Source organism: Equus asinus, chromosome 6 (assembly GCF_041296235.1).
Source record: "Equus asinus isolate D_3611 breed Donkey chromosome 6, EquAss-T2T_v2, whole genome shotgun sequence".
NCBI lineage: Eukaryota > Metazoa > Chordata > Mammalia > Perissodactyla > Equidae > Equus > Equus asinus.
The window spans coordinates 43,045,499-43,061,234 of NC_091795.1; the positions used below are offsets into that span (position 1 = coordinate 43,045,499).

A 15,736-nucleotide genomic window follows, 5' to 3' on the forward strand; every position below is an offset into this window, starting at 1 on the left:
TTTAAGCTGAAACCCTTCCTATTGATTCTTTTATTGGTTCCTAGACACTAACTAATCGGAGCACTGGGGCTCAGACACCCTCTTCTGCCTTCCTGAAGCGTGCAGGCAGCAGTCATCATGGTTAATGGGACAATTCCTGGACCCTTTGGGTGCCCTGAGGAAAAGACTGTCAAGCTCTCTAGGCCCATTTCCAAATCTCTTTTGGGGGCATATCCCCCCTAAAATTCCCAGAAAGAATCATAGATAACCAAGGGACTGCATATCCAGAGGGGAACAGATGAGGCCCCCCTGAGGCCTCGATCCCTTCAGCCAACCACAGCCACGGTGACTTCTGGAAGTTTGTGACTTGTCAGAAAAAATTGAGGAATGTACTTCCTGGCTTATTGGCTTTCTATTTGCCCTGTTTCCCAATCAGAGAATAAGTTGTGTTACAAGGCATAGTTAAAAGAAGATGATGATAGCAGGCCTAATGATCAGAAACTTCTTCATTAAAACCAGCTGATGAAGTGTACCCATATTTCCACTCAGCAAATTATTCTTGATTTTACTCAATGTCCGTCTTTAGGATTTATGGTAAACTTGGCGTTCTGAGAACCTGCTTTCGGTGGCCTTGAGTCTTGCCACAATTTTTGGCCAAAAGTATGCTGTTCTTACCCGAATATGCACAGGACTTTTTGGGCACAGCTATGTGTTCTATGGGTTTTCTTCCCCTGGGTAAGGGTCAAAGAATGTTGAATTCCCGGCTGGCAGAAGTCTCTTGTGCAGTTGCAGTGCCAATGAGAATTTGGAGAGGACTAGGACAAGGAAGGTGGCAGATGGGAGCCCCTGACCCTGACAGCTGCCTTGTCCCTGCCCTGTCCCCCGCAGACTTCTCCATGATGACGCCCATCAATGACCTCCACACAGCCGACTCCTTGAACCTGGCCAAGGGGGAGCGGCTCATGCGGTGCAAGATCAGCAGCGTCTACCGACTCCTGGACCTCTATGGCTGGGCCCAGCTGAGCGACACCTACGTCACGGTGAGGACAGCATCTTGGAGTGGGGTGGAGTACTGTGTTTGTGGACCCCACAAAATTCAAAGGGAGAACTCCTGACCCTTGGCATGGCCGTGGTACTGCTGGTGGCCTTTGGCCAAAATGCAGGGAATGAGCCCTTCCAAGGTTTCCAACCACCATGGTCACCTGAAATAGATAACCTGCTCAGTGGACATTTCTCTGGATGAAGAGCTGGGTACTCTTGGATCCTACTTCCAGGGCTACCCTTGACCACTGGGAGATTCCTCTTATAGCTCCATTTCCCAGCTCCAAACAAAGGCTGAGTCTTCTTCATCTCTCATGGGTTGGGCAGTGGGGTGGAGATAAGTGTTTTTAGGAGGAAGATTTGGGTGTAGTGGATTCAGAGGAAGAGGGGACTCAAGCAGAGTCTCCTTGGAAATGACCCCTCTCCCTCCTTGCCACTGAGAACGTGTCTTTCCTCCAGCTGAGAGTCAGCAAGGAGCAGGACCACTTCCTGATTAGCCCTAAGGGAGTTTCTTGCAGTGAAGTCACAGCATCCAGTCTGGTGAGTATAGTCCAGCATCTCATTGCCCATTCCTTATTGAAATGACAGCACCTCCTCTGCTCCTACAGTGATAGGTCATCTCCAGATTAGTCACTGCCGTCCTGTACCTTGTGGAGCTTGTGATCTGGTGGGGCAGAGAACACACAATGACACAAAAACAAACTGAGTGCCCAGAGCATGACGTGGCCAAGAGACCAAACACAATATGCAGGCAGCAAGCGCAGTAGGAGGGAGCGGAGAGGGAGGGGCCTGGAGTCCTGAGCCTGGGATTGGACCACAAAGGCTGGGAGTGGGAGGCCTTCCCGGTTCGGGGAATACATTAGAATGAAAGCCAATGCTTCATCTCAAAGCAATGCAAGACTCGTCTAGTGCCCGTGTTATCTGGGGGTCTGGGACCACTTTCAGTTCTCCTCCTCCTTTTAGCTGTGGTAGGAAGAAACTTTCAGAAGCTGCTTTTGATCAGGAAAGATTTCTGTGTGGGAGGAGGAAAGCAGTAGAGGGGACTGTCTTAGGAGCAGTTTAGGTGTGTGGGCTGCGGCTGCGGTGCCATGCGCCTGGGAGAGGAGGACACCACCTCGGGGCCTCTGCCAGCCTTGAGACATGCTCACATGTTGAGTCCAGGGACTCAGTTAAAAGAGCAGGCTGACAGAGTCACAGAGTATCTGGGCGTGGCAGGACTTTGAGGACTGCCAAGGCCACTTTACAGGCAGGAGAGAACACTGGTCCCAGGGAGGGTAAATGACTCACACGGGGCCACCCAAGGAGGTCATGGCCAAGGCAGACTGGGACCACAGACACAGGGACGGCATAGGCTCTGTCTTTAAGGCATTCATGGTCGGGTGAGGGAGAGAGGCGAGGTAATCAGTGATTGAGCTCAGAGTGAAGAGTGTTCTGATAGAGACAAAGGAAGCTTGAGGAGCCTAGAGAAGGGGCAGTCAGGGTATTGAAGGAAGTGGAGGGGGCAAAGGAGGAGCTTCTAGGTGGAAACGGTGGTGAAGGAGTGAGTCCTCAGGAGCGCACAGGATAAGCAGACTTAGACCAGGGCAGCAGGGAGAGGCTGGGCAGAGGCGACTGTGTCCTCAGCAGGAACACGGCACATGCCAAGCCCAGCTGCAGGCCAGATCCCAGTGCACTGGGGAGGACAGGTGAGTGGCCGAGTCTGGCTCCTGTATTCAGTCTCTGGATGAGAGGCTGGGAGGGGGACAGGGACCAGAGGATAAATGGCACTGAAGGCCTTGTTAGAGCCCTTTGGCTTCATTCTGCTGGACACGCAGAGCCTCAAGCATTGCAAGGCAGATGAGTGATGCAATGAGGTTTCCGTCGTAGAAACTGTACTCTGACAGCAGTGTGGGGCAGACTGACTTTGGGCCGACTGGTTGGGGCTAAGACAGTAAGCCGGGAAGGAAGTTCTGGGCAGCAGGCTTAGTGGGCCTGGTGATCCGTTGGTCTGGGAGTGTGGGACTGAGTTTGAGGAGCTGGTGGGACATTCTAGAGAGAAGTCAGTTGGCATTTGGTTATCCTAGGTTTGGAAGAGATCTAGCCTAGAGCTACAGGTTTGGGAGTCATGGGATGTTCGTGGGGTGGGTGTAGAGATAGGGTTGTTGTGTTTGGTTGTGCAGCTTGTACACTGCAGAGGGAGCCCGGCTGGTGACGGAGAGAGGAGAGGGTAAAATCAGACCTGTGCTCTGCTCACTAAACGTGTCCTGGCCCGGGGCTTGTGTTTTGCATTTGCACAATGGCAGTGTCCACACACCAAGCCCCGTGCCCCTGGGGCTGTCCTCAAGAGGGGGTAGCTGTCTCCTCACATGTATAAAGGCACTGGATGGGATAGTGGCTGCCCTGTTAGGCTGTGATCGATTGAGTGACAACAGATCACACATCCGAGGCCGAGATAAGGAATCTTTGAGATCCGAGAGACCATCCCAGAGACAGAAGTCTGAGTAGGCCACACATCTGAGGAGGTGGGGGAGCTGGCTGAAGAGAAACCAGGGGTCAGCGTTGGACATTCTCAGGTTTAAGACCCGAGGCAGGAGAGTTGCAGCCACTTCTAGGGATCAGCCACCGTGAAGTCATGTTCATTCTGTAAAATTCACTTAAAACAGATTTTTGTAAGAGGGGATTTGTCGAACATCTTACTGAAGCTTCTGCCTAAGCAAATGATACCAGTAGCATGTCCCTTCCCCACAGCAGTCTGTCTCCTTCCTTTGGTATCATCTTGTCTGCCTGGGCTTTCCGGGGTGGAGGAGGGGGTGGTCTGTGGAGCTGCCCCTTGTGCTGCATTCAGGATGTCGTGGTGCTGCAGTTTGAAGGGCCAAAGCTATTCTGATTTTTAGGAACTAAAATCCAGCTTGTTCATGCCCAGGAACACGTGTAGTCAATAAGTTGGCTAACTGCCAGCTGCAGGGAGATGGCCCTGGGCAACCAGAGGGCTATTGAGTAAGAGGGTGTTAGGAGGGGCTTGTTTTGGGATTGGAGGAGGGTCCTAGGATGGAGGTGTCACCTTGGATGGTGCGCTGTCAGATGGAAGTTCTATGAGGCAGGCGGGGAATGGAGCAAGGGGCTGAAGCTGCCGTTGGTGAAGCAGCACCCGTGTCTCCTGTTAGCCAGGAGAGGGGGTGCTGGGCATTTTGGGGCTTGCACAGTGTTGCTTTGTCTGTGCTTAGACATGATTAAGGAGTGGTTTATTTGTCTTGCTGTGTCACAGTCAAAAGTGACCTTCTCTGGTGATGACGTTCTGTGAGATTGCTTATGTTGAGCAGGGGACACCATGGCCTAACTGTATGCCAGGCCAGCCACAGCCGCCAGCAACTATGTGCATACGCACACGCGTGCACACGCTCACCCACGAGTGGGTAATTTTTAGCCATGACACCTGCTAGCCACCTGGAGTCAAAAGCAGATTATAGGAGCAGTGACTACTTTCCACTTGTCCTTTAGGACCTAGCCTCTGGATGATTGGTACGTGTGTTCATTATACTATCCTCTTTACCTTTGTATATGATGAAAGAGAATTTTCAAAATAAAGAGTAAAAACAAAAGAAAAAGGCTCTGTTTAGGTGTTATCTCCCCTAGGAGGGCTTCTCTGATCCCCGTTTTATGGGATTGAAGACTCTTCCTATCCCATTCTAGAGAATTCTGTGAATGACTCTCTTCTAGCACCTTGCTACTCAGAGTGTGTTCTGTGGACCAGCAGCATAGGTATCACTTGGGAACTTGTTAGAAGTGCAGACTCCTAGGCCCCACCCCTGACCTGCTGAGTCAGAATCTGCCTTTTGACAGGCTCTCCAGGTGATTCTTAGGCAGAGTAAAGTTTGAGAAACTGCTCTAGCATTTTTCATGCTGAATTATAATTGCCTGTGTCCCCCGTTAGACTGGGCACTGACTGAGGGCAGGAACCAGCTCTTTTCCCCCCACCACCAAGCACAGACATAGCTCATGGTGTGGTGGAGTGAGTGAACGTGGGTGGGTAGGTGTGCGCTGGTCCACCCGCGGGGAGAGGAGTGAGGGCCTCTGCCTGCCTTGCGGCCATAAGTCTCTTCTTCTTCCCTGGCCCAGATCAAGGTGAACATCCTAGGAGAGGTGGTGGAGAAGGGCAGCAGCTGCTTCCCGGTGGACACCACGGGCTTCTGTCTGCACTCGGCCATCTACGCAGCCAGACCTGATGTGCGCTGCATTATCCACCTGCACACGCCAGCCACAGCAGCGGTGAGTGCCAGCTCCTCAGCCAGCGTTTCGCTCCCTGAGGCCGGCAGCAGGCCCATGGTACCGTTTCTCTGAGATTCTCCCCGAGGAAAGACATAAGATCCCAAAGCTGGTAGCAATCTCATCATTTACAATAGTTCTGGAAAAATTTCCTGAACTCAGGCCGAGGTGAGGAGAAGGAATGCCTAACGTGGGCACTCTCATCCTCTCCATTTTTCTAGCTACGGAAGTCTTGGTTTGGAGAGATAAGGTAAAGATGCGTAATGTCTACCCCGCTGCGTCCTCCGCCCTGCCACATACATGACTGCCACCGCTTAGTCAGGTGACGGTGCCTCCTGAGTTTCTACTCAGGTCAGTCCTGTTGGGCCCAGGGCTGGCACCCGCTCCCCACAGCCAGGCTCTGGTAAGGAGAGATCTTGATAGAAGATAAGATGGTGGGAACCTGGACTTGCTCACTTATCATAGCCCAGGGTGAGCTGAGAGGTGGTGACAAGAGCAAGGAAAACTGGGAGACAGTAGGAGGAAGACTCTCCAGGAGCAGGTTGTCCCCCAAGCGTCTCTGGTAATTTTTCCGTGTGCCCCTGAGACGCTGCAACATCACTTGGAAAGACAGCAGACAGCCAGTTCTGGGTGTTTTCTCAACCTTCACCCCATCTTACTGACCCCCAGGCCACACACCCACTGGGGCAAAGCAGACTTGTCACTGGCCTGTGGCTCTCTCAGTGAAGCACGCCGGTTACCAGCGCTCAGACCTTCCAGAATTTGGACCAAGACCGAATGATGTATTCATGTCGAGTGTCCATCTCCGCAGAGCCCAGACTTAGGTGTGGGGCAAAATGAGTGAAGGAGGGCAAGAAGCTCTCCTCAACCTCTCCACGCTCCTTGCTTTTAATAAAAGGCAGGGCACGGGGTATGGTGCTTACAGCAGGTTTTAACCCTGTTCCCTGGCACTTGTAGTGCCCCGTTCCTGGTAAAATGGGGCTTCTCGATGGGTTCCCTGTCAGTGAGGAGTTGTGGCTGTTTCTGCACTGACCTCAAGGCTAAGGGTCTCCACCAGCCCAGTCCAGGAGACCCTGGGCTCTGCTGCACTCCAGCCTGGTGCCCATTGCACCAGCCCTGCCTCTTCCCAAGTTGGGAGCGGGCAGCAGCACTCGCTCTCTCGAGCACATTCTTTGCAGCAGCTTTCGAAGGTGATATACTGACATGGCTGCTGTGAAAACTGTGATGGAAAGACAGTGGAAGAGCAGAAAGGAAGCAAGACCCCAACCAGGTGGAGAGAGTCAAAGGGGAGAGCCTTTCTCATGTGCTGTTCCCTCCCCACACCAGTCCCCAGAGCAGAACTTAACTGTGCCACTCGGAGGAAAGGGCAAATGTGACAGAGGGGCTGCAGCAGCTGCAGGTGCTAACCATTCTGTCATCTCACTAAAGGTGTCAGCCATGAAGTGGGGCCTCCTGCCTGTCTCCCACAACGCCCTGCTGGTGGGGGACATGGCCTATTATGACTTCAATGGCGAAATGGAGCAGGAAGCGGATCGGATCAACCTGCAGAAGTGCCTTGGACCCACCTGCAAGGTTTGGCTCAGCTGTTCTGGGAAGATGCTTCGGGGTGGGACTGCCAACATCATGAGTGACACAGGTTCACTGGACTATGTTTAGAGGTTGCACATAAATAAATGAAGTAAAATTCTCTCTGCCACACTACCCTGAGATTTTGGTGCACACTCCAAATATATTCACATATATTTACAAAACTAGGATCATAAAATATATTCTCCTTTTTTCCCTTAGCAATATACAGTAAAGACCTTTGTATGTTATTAACTATTTTCTACGTTGCTATTTTAAGTTATGCCTCATTGTATGAATGGCTGTGCCACCATTTACCTGAACATTCCACTATAGTTAGACATTGGAAGGTTCCCCCCCCTCCGACATTTTCTCTTGATGTAAACAACACTGTGATGAAAATCCTTTCATGTAAATCTTTGTGTATGCTCGAGATGATTTCCTTAGGATAAATATCTAGGGGTGCACATTTTAAAACTCTTACTTCATATTGCCAAGTTGCCCTTTCCTCCCCCACAACATCTAGTATATGAGAATGCTGTTTCCCTGAGATCTCTCCAAGCTTGAGTGTTATCACTTTTTTTTGCTAACCTGAAAGAAAAAAAATGCAGTCTCATCATCGTTTGGTTGAAGCCTAAAGTCTGTTTTATAACAGCATGTAATCAGGGGTGGTGAGCTTAGTGTGGACAGTTTCCGAGCCAAGGCTGGGTTGATGGATGCTCGCTCCTGTCCTCGAAAGGCAGTCACCGCCTGAGTCATTTCCCATCTGAGAGTCCGTGTCTCCCCATCTCTGACACAGAGGAGCAGTCCCTGCCACTGTCTCCTGACATTCTCTAAAGCCTCGTTAGCAGTGCCTGGAGAGGGATGCCATGCTCACATCTATGAAATGCTACAAGTGTTTGAGAGATGAGGCATTTGTTACCTGCAAAATCATTTGTGGGCCAGGGTCTCTTTCCACTTCTCTGGCACTTGAGAGGAAAAAACTCCAGCTGTTTTCAGCAAGAGAAGATGTGATGATTAGGCCACCAGGCCTCAGCCCAGGTATGCAAGGACACATCTGACACATGGATCTGTGTCCCAGCTCCCAGGTGAGCATCTTCTGGTTTCAGAGAGTTCTTGAGGATAAAACCAACCAAGAGGAGTTTCTGGCACCTGGGCCTTGGAGAGTTAGGCTCTTGGTATAAATTCATTTCTGTTTCTTTCCCTCCTTTCTACGTGCACCTGGCTGAGTCAGAAACATAGCACCAACAGGGAGAACAGCTGGGTTCCAGTTCTGATTCTGCCCCTAATTAGCTGGGAGACTTTCAATTCCTTTAGGCTTCTATTTTCTTTTCTGTAAAACCAGTGAGTTTGATTAGAAGGTCACGACAGCCTCTTTCATAGAACTGTAGGATCTCTGAACTGCCAGAGCCTCACTGAGTTCGTGCAGAAGAAACCTGGGGTCCAGAGAGGTGACGTGACTCCCTTGCTTCTGCAGAGCCATCCCTCAGAGAACCCCCCTCTTTGGTTTTGACTCCCAAGGTGACTAAGTCACGGGGCAAGAGGTTGCTTGTGAGGCTGGACTCTCATATGGGACATCAAGTAATTTCATTCACTTTAACACAAACACTGGTTTTCCAGATTTCTAAGCTCTCCAAGGCCTGAAAATCCAGGCATTGCCCAAAGAAACTCACCAAGCTATTTAGTCTGATTTTAAAAAGCATCTTCTCTTCCTTAGGGTTAAAGACACATGTAGGGTAGCCTTGGGGTGTTTGTGTAGGGGAGTGAGCAAGGAGTTTGGGGGGAGGACTCCGGGATTGGATATGGAAATTGATCTGAATAAAATGAAAAATCTCTCCCTCTTAGTTCAATTTTAAAAGGCTGACAGTTTAATTGGCCATTTGCTCCTCTACAGATCCTGGTGCTAAGAAACCATGGAGTGGTTGCTCTAGGGGACACCGTGGAGGAGGCGTTTTATAAGATCTTCCACCTGCAGGCCGCATGTGAGATACAGGTGAGCAAGGTCCTCTGGGGAGTGGCTCTGACAGGGGCCTGTGGGCAAAGGCCATGGCTCCATTGGCTGTGATTTAGGGAGTCCTGTGAGCCTAGCCGTCTAAAAGCCTTGTCCTATTTCTCTGCTTTGGCGCCACCTTATCATTCTAAAGTTTCACACTTAGAATCCGTTTTGTGGCTTTAAAAAATATATCACCTTTGTCTAACAACCAACACCTAACTCTTGGGGGTCAGTGCCCAGGACGGGGAGCTGCCTGGGTTCATCAATTGGACAGCAGGAGAACCCATAATAGGGCATATGAAAGTTCTTACCGTGCTCATGTATTGCCTGAGGTATGCCTGTTACATCTGGCTGTGTCCAGGAGACACCACACAGGTAGGTCTTCTTGTCTCTTTCTCTTTGGAGGGGGTGGTTTGCAAAGACTGTGAACATGGTCAAGTCCAGCAAGAGGAGTGAAAAGCAGGCCAAGGTGGAGTGTCAGCATGGCAGGCTTGAACACCAGGGAAACGCCAAGGTGATGTCCAGGGTGCCCACCATGATGTTCTCCTAACTAAGGGATAGGGTGGTGGGGGGGAAGTGTCAGTGGTCATGGGACCCCTAGAGGAGCTGGTGGAGAAACTATAGGAAAACACAAAACCTATAGCTTTACCAGATAACAACGTGGTGTTGGATATGCCAGGCACATGCTTCTTTTGCTCCTTTCAGCGTGACAGGCGGTCAGAGGTGAGTAGGGGTCCCCAGCTCTGGGCTGTGTGCCCTCGGCTCTGGGACTTGCTCTCCGCGAGCCTCCGTTTCCTCAACTGCAGACGTGGGCCCTGCAGAGTACTTGCGAGGGCAGGGCCTTTCAGACAAGGAGAGGTGTTGCTGATGGTATTTTTAGGACTCAATTGACAGAAGGGGAGGCTAGCGGTTCCAGGATGAGTCAGCTCTTAGAGGGGCCCCTTTGGGTCCCGTCTGCCCTCTCCTGGCTGGTCTGGGCAGAGCAGCACCCCCAGCACGAAGGCCTGCCTTCCTCTTGGGCAAAGAATAGGATGATTCCAGAAGCATCGCTAGTGGAGGCTCTACAAGTGGGACCTTTCTCAATGGTTTTTAAGGAATATGTTGAGAGGACAGTTGCTAAGACAGTGGTGAAGAGGTGTTAGAGGAAGTGGTGTGAGACTCCCCCCACCAAAAAAAATCAGCAGCGGTCAGAAGAGGAGAACGCAGAGAAGGTAGAAGAGGACCAAAGTGGTGCCTTTCTGATGTGGTGGCCTCCTTGCCCCCAACCGGTGGTGCTGGCCCTGAGCACTGACCCCTGACTGATGTTAGATCCTGGCAGAGCTGCTCATATGCCCACTTTCCTTTCCCGACGCCTGAGTTCTTAAGAGTTCCACATCTTGCTTCTGAAGAAGAGGCCTCCGTGAAAAAATAGCTCTTATCTCTTTGCAAAGACAGCACAGCCCTAGGAATGAATGGAGAGAGATGCCCATGTCTGCCCCACACAGTGAGGTACAGCTCTCCCAAGCTCCAGACCCTCAGAGACGGCCGCTGTGCGATGTAACCAAAGGCGGGATGGTTGTCTAGCCACTGAGGAGACGAAAGGGCAGAGCTGCCAGCCACTGGCCCTGATGGCCCTCCAGCTGCTTCTCTTGGCCCTGCTTGCTGTCACTTTCTCTTCGGTGAGGGCTCTTCTGATGTGACCCTGTTAAATTGCATCAGGCAGTGGAGGCAGATAACCCCCAGGAAAGCTCCAGTGGCATTTTTTCAGCTGGTGGAGCAGGGAGGGTTCTAGAGGGAGAAATGAAGCTGGAAGCTGTGGAAGAAAAATAGGCAGGATTAGAGCAGAGGTGTGGGAGGTTTAAGGCATGGAAGACCCCAGGTTCCTGCAGTCTGAAGAAGCTGTTGGGACTGCAGCCCTGGCTGGGTCATTTCTGGTCGAATGGCCAGCACCGAAGTTCGTTTCCATCACAGGCCTAGTTTTCTCCCTCGATGACCTTGGCAAACGAGCAAACGTGGCTGTGGTCTTTCTAGTGTTTCAAGGCTAAGAGCCTATTCTCTTCTCCTGGGGACAGTGTTCTCTTTGCTCCCCATCAGTTTGGGGTTCCAGGAAACTGGGTCATCCCCAGCTGACAAGGCAGCTCCCTGCTCTCCTTAGCAGAGAGGAAGAAGCTCAGGCAGCTCTTCTCCATCTGGTACCCATCGCCCTGGAAACCGATGGGGGACGAGGGCGGTGGGAAGGGGCAGCTCTGGCAAGGGTGAGGGCAGTTCTCTCCTTCACCATGAAAGACCAGTCCCTTGGGGATATTGCTTCTCAGCCTTCCATGGTAAAACCTCAGAATTAATTTATTGTCAACATGTACATGGCACTCCCTGTGCACCAGGTGCTATTCTAAGTGCTCTACAAATATTACCTTAAATAATCCTCATGAGGTAGATACTACTATTTTCATTTTACAGCTGAGAAAACTGAGGCACAGAGAGGGTAAATAGCTGCCCAAAGTCACACAGTGAGTAAGTGGCAGAGCCAGGATTCAAACCCAGGCAGTCTGGTGTCCGAGTCCATGTCGTTAACACTACATTGCCCTGCTTCTCAGGGCAATAAGGGTCATTGGGAAAGGTCAGCTGACAGGCTAGGACCTTTCCTCAGGGAGCTGGCACTTTGAATCGGGGATTCAGGGTCCCGGGGCCAGTTGGAGGTCCAGGATGAGCTCGGCAATTGATCTGCCATCTGGGATTCGCTACCTTTGCAAATATGTTCCCACACTGTCAGCCTCGGTGCTGGGTGTGAGGGGCTTCAGAATTAGGAAACATGGCAGCAGAGAGCAGAACTGGGACCAGAGAACGGACGTAATAAAAAGGTAGATTTCAACTCAGGGTAATCTACATCAGCTCGCTGTAACCCTTCTAACACCTGGACAGCAGTACAAAGGCTGCCTCCCCGAGCACGGGGCTGACCACCTTCTAGGGATGTTAGACAAGGACTCTTACTTCTGGTGGGAAGATGGATAAATGACCTCTAAGGTCCCTGTCTTTGCCAGGGCATGGAGTCATCCTTTTAAGATAAAAATGGAGCCGTTGATTGGATACATGTTTCAGATGAAGAGGGCGTGGAAAATGAGTGTTTTTGCTTCCTTCTCCTCACAGGGTGATGGTGGTCACCGTGGGAAGGTGGCTTGGCTACCCTCCAGGAAGTCTCATAGGGGCCATTTGTTGCACGGTGAATTTAACACACCCTAGGATGTGTCCTGGACCCTCAGGGGTTCATAGACTTGTGTTTGTCAGCAAGCTAAATTGCATCCTTTCATTTTCAGTAAAAAAAAAACTGTCACAAAAACTGGAACACTGAAAGTTTATATAATTGGAGCAATTCCCCACAATAAGCAGGCTTACAGGGATATCAGATATTAATCAGAATGCTGGCATATTGATGTGTAGCACAAAACCCCTGGCTCACGACCTAGAATGCATGGAAACCACCATCCCTCTCTGTAGCTGGACTTGCCCAGGAAGCCAAATGATAACCAACTGCATCTGAGTGACAGATATGGGGAGTAAATAGAATGCACATTAGATGACCATGCAGTTAGAAAATAGGGAGATCAGTTAGATTAAGGAATGTTTTTCAGGATCATTCTAAAATTGCCTGCTGTGTACACACACCTCTTGCTGTAATACTCAAAGTTTGTTGTCTGCAACCTGTATCGTCCCCTCCCCGTGGAGCCTTGACAGTGGGACAAGCACTCTAAGTCATTGGTGACAGCTGCCCAACCCCTACATAGTGCCCACTGTGCGCCCTCAGATGTCCTCTGTCTCCTCTCTGCGTTCCTCGACTCACTGACCCCGTCATGGACGATGCCTTCTTCCTTTAGAGCTGCCACACTCATATTTCATTGGTCTGGAAGCCAGGCTACTTCTTTCAAGTGACTTTTTTTTTAAATGGAAGATATTTCAAACAGAAAAATTCAGAGAATAATATAATATACACCTGCCACCCACACTCAGATTTAACAAATAGTAACAAGCTTTTTGCTTCAGATCTTTTCCTCTTAAAGAAATAAAATATTACAGGCAAACATTGAAGGCCCCTCTGGAGCCCTTTGCTATCTCATCCTCCCACCCTTCCCAGAAATATTCACGGTTCGAAGTTGGTCTGTATCCCAGGTAACCTTCCAGTCCTCTATACTGTTTTATTCTTAGTATTTAACATTTGCTTTTTCCTCCTTCTGTATGGTCTCTAAGAACTGACATTAAGAAAGAAACTACTGGGGCCGGCCCTGTGGCTGAGTGGCTAAGTTCACGCTCTCCGCTTCGGCGATTCACAAATACGGCTCAGTTTCCCAGACATTTCTGTTTCTAATCTTCTCTGATCCCCACTCTCTGTTACACACACGAGCATAGATCAGTGCACAGGTACGTGTGTGTACACACACACAGGGTTTCTCCAGTTCGGATCCTGGACGCGGACATGGCACTGCTCATCAGGCCACGCTCAGGCGACGTCCCACATAGCACAACCAGAGGCAGTCACAGCTAGGATATACAACTGTGTACTGGGGGGCTTTGGGGAGGAGAAGAAGAAAAAAGGAAAATTGGCAACAGTTGGTAGTTCAGGTGCCAATCTTTAAAAGAAAACAAAAAGAAAGAAACTACTACTGTCTCTTTCCCTGGATGCCCAACAAGTTTGGTGTGGCTTTTCCTCTGGGAGAAAAAGCCAAATACGGCTCAATTTTCCAGACACTCTGTTTCTAATCTTCTTTGATCCCCACTCTCTATTACACACACGAGCATAGGTCAGTGCACAGGTATGTGAGTGTACACACCCACACACACAAGCTGAGGCCTTTCTACTCTTTGCTGCAGGTGTCTGCTCTGTCCAGCGCCGGGGGAGTGGAGAATCTCATCCTCCTGGAGCAGGAGAAGCACCGACCCCATGAGGTGGGCTCTGTGCAATGGGCGGGGAGCACCTTCGGACCCATGCAGAAGAGCCGGCTCGGGGAGCATGAGTTTGAGGCCCTCATGAGGATGCTGGACAACCTGGTGAGTCTCCTGCCATTGCCCTTCCAGACCAAACCATTGAGGCTTAGCCCCCGGCGCCAGTCAGTACGAGGCGTTAAGTGGGCATGAGAACTGCCAACATCACAGTTAAGTTGTTAAAGCCTCGTTGATTGGCAACTTGACTTAGAATTTGTGGTCATTCTAATAGCAGTTGAGTTTTCTTAGGCAGTAGCCTTTGTCACCGCCTTTGAAGGGCTGCGGATGTCATCACTCATGCAGGGTGCTCTTTGGAGAAGGGGTAAGAAGATGTTGGCAGAAGAAGTGTAGTCCAGTAAAAATCAGAACCACAGAGCCTTTCTTATATTGTGGCTCAGTTCACTCCTCTTTAGTAGTTAGTTCTGCCTTTCTTTCTAATCTCATGACTTTAATGCAGAAAACACATAATACCACTAATTTCCTTATTCCTGGGGAGCAGGAATAAGGAATAAGGAATATCCTACTATAATCATCCAATGAATCAATCATGTAAGGAGTTAACTGGTATGTGTCTAGGAATGGGCTGGTCCTTTAAAGGAAACAAAAGAATTTTAAGACATTCTTCCTTTTTCTAGGGGTTAACAATTTGGTTGATGTGAGACGTAAATAGGAGACAATTCAAGAAAAAGAGGAAAACATGTGCAATGAGGAGCTAATTGGGAAGAGACTCTAACTTAGATTGCTCAGAGAAGTGAAAGATGAAACCTATCTGTAACATTTCTGTATCTGATTCATCTTCCCCCGCCTTCCTGCTACAACCTTGGACCCTCTTTACTGTGTCTAGTTCTCTGAAATAATCAATCGTTTTCTCCTTGCCTCCAGTTCTTCAAGATCATCTCCACTTTATTACTAGGCTGACCATGAGGGTCACTTCATAATGATGAGAGGTGCCATCCACAATGGAAATACAACTTCCATTAATGTTTGTGTGCTGAGTAATCTATGTGTAAATAAAGCACCAGGACCTGATGGTTTCTTGTGGGAATTCTTTCAAATCTTTAAGAAACCAGCAATTCTTAGGCTGTTTAAACTGTTTCAGAGCAGAATGAAAGGACAGAAAACCATAACAATTATGACACAATCAAACCAATCTTACTTTGAGTTGATAAGAAAAATGCTGCATGAAAACTGTAAAGAGGTCACTTTCCCAAAATTAGTCGATAAATTCAATGTGATTCTCTCAAAAGCGGGGGAAGGCCTAAGGACTTAGCAAAATATTCTTCCAGGTGAAATGCAGAATGGCTGGGAAAATCCTGTAACAAGAGAATTAATTAAGGATACTTATCCCACGGCTTGGGGAAGCGTGATAAAGCCCTAGTGACTGAAGGGAGGAGCATTAGTGCAGAGTGGACAGGCAAGTCAATGTGACAGCTCAGAAAAGTCGGAAATAGATCCCAAATATATGAGATTTTAACCCAGGACAAGCAGGCAGCTTATAAAGCAGTGGGAAAAAGATAAACGATAGCCATTTGGGAAATAAAAGTAAGGTGGATTGCTACCTCACTCCTTTCAACAAGATTCCTAATCTATCAAAAATTTAAACATAAAAAGTAAACTCATCCAGGCATTAAAACACATAGATTAATATTTTTGATGCTCTTGTGTTGCAAAGACCTTGTCAAGCATGGCAGGAAAGTGTGAAATCATGAGGACAAATATTGACAGATATGATTACATTTAAATTCAAAATGAGCATTTTTGTAAACCATCCCCCCCACCACCGCAAACAAAGCAAAAAGACAAACGAGGGGGGAAATGTGTGCAGCATCTATGACAGTCAAAAGATTAATATCCTTCATGTAAAAAGAGATATTACAAATCAACGTGCCAAAGAGAAACATCACGACAGAAAATGAACCAAGAACACAAACAAGTTACAAAGGAAGAGATTCAAGTGGCCATTAA

The 15,736-nt window shown here is 49.3% G+C and overlaps 1 protein-coding gene across 2 annotated transcripts in view; it reads left to right on the forward strand.

Moving 5' to 3' along the window:
- ADD2 (adducin 2) overlaps nt 1-15,736 on the forward strand; it is a 100,881-nt gene that overhangs the window by 68,061 nt on the left and 17,084 nt on the right. For both annotated transcript variants that reach the window (XM_014836686.3, XM_070511984.1), the window contains exons 5-10: nt 868-1,019; nt 1,480-1,560; nt 5,116-5,265; nt 6,691-6,834; nt 8,723-8,821; nt 13,661-13,837. In XM_014836686.3, coding sequence (XP_014692172.1) covers nt 868-1,019; nt 1,480-1,560; nt 5,116-5,265; nt 6,691-6,834; nt 8,723-8,821; nt 13,661-13,837 — 803 coding nt within the window. The remainder of the gene's footprint in view (nt 1-867; nt 1,020-1,479; nt 1,561-5,115; nt 5,266-6,690; nt 6,835-8,722; nt 8,822-13,660; nt 13,838-15,736) is intronic.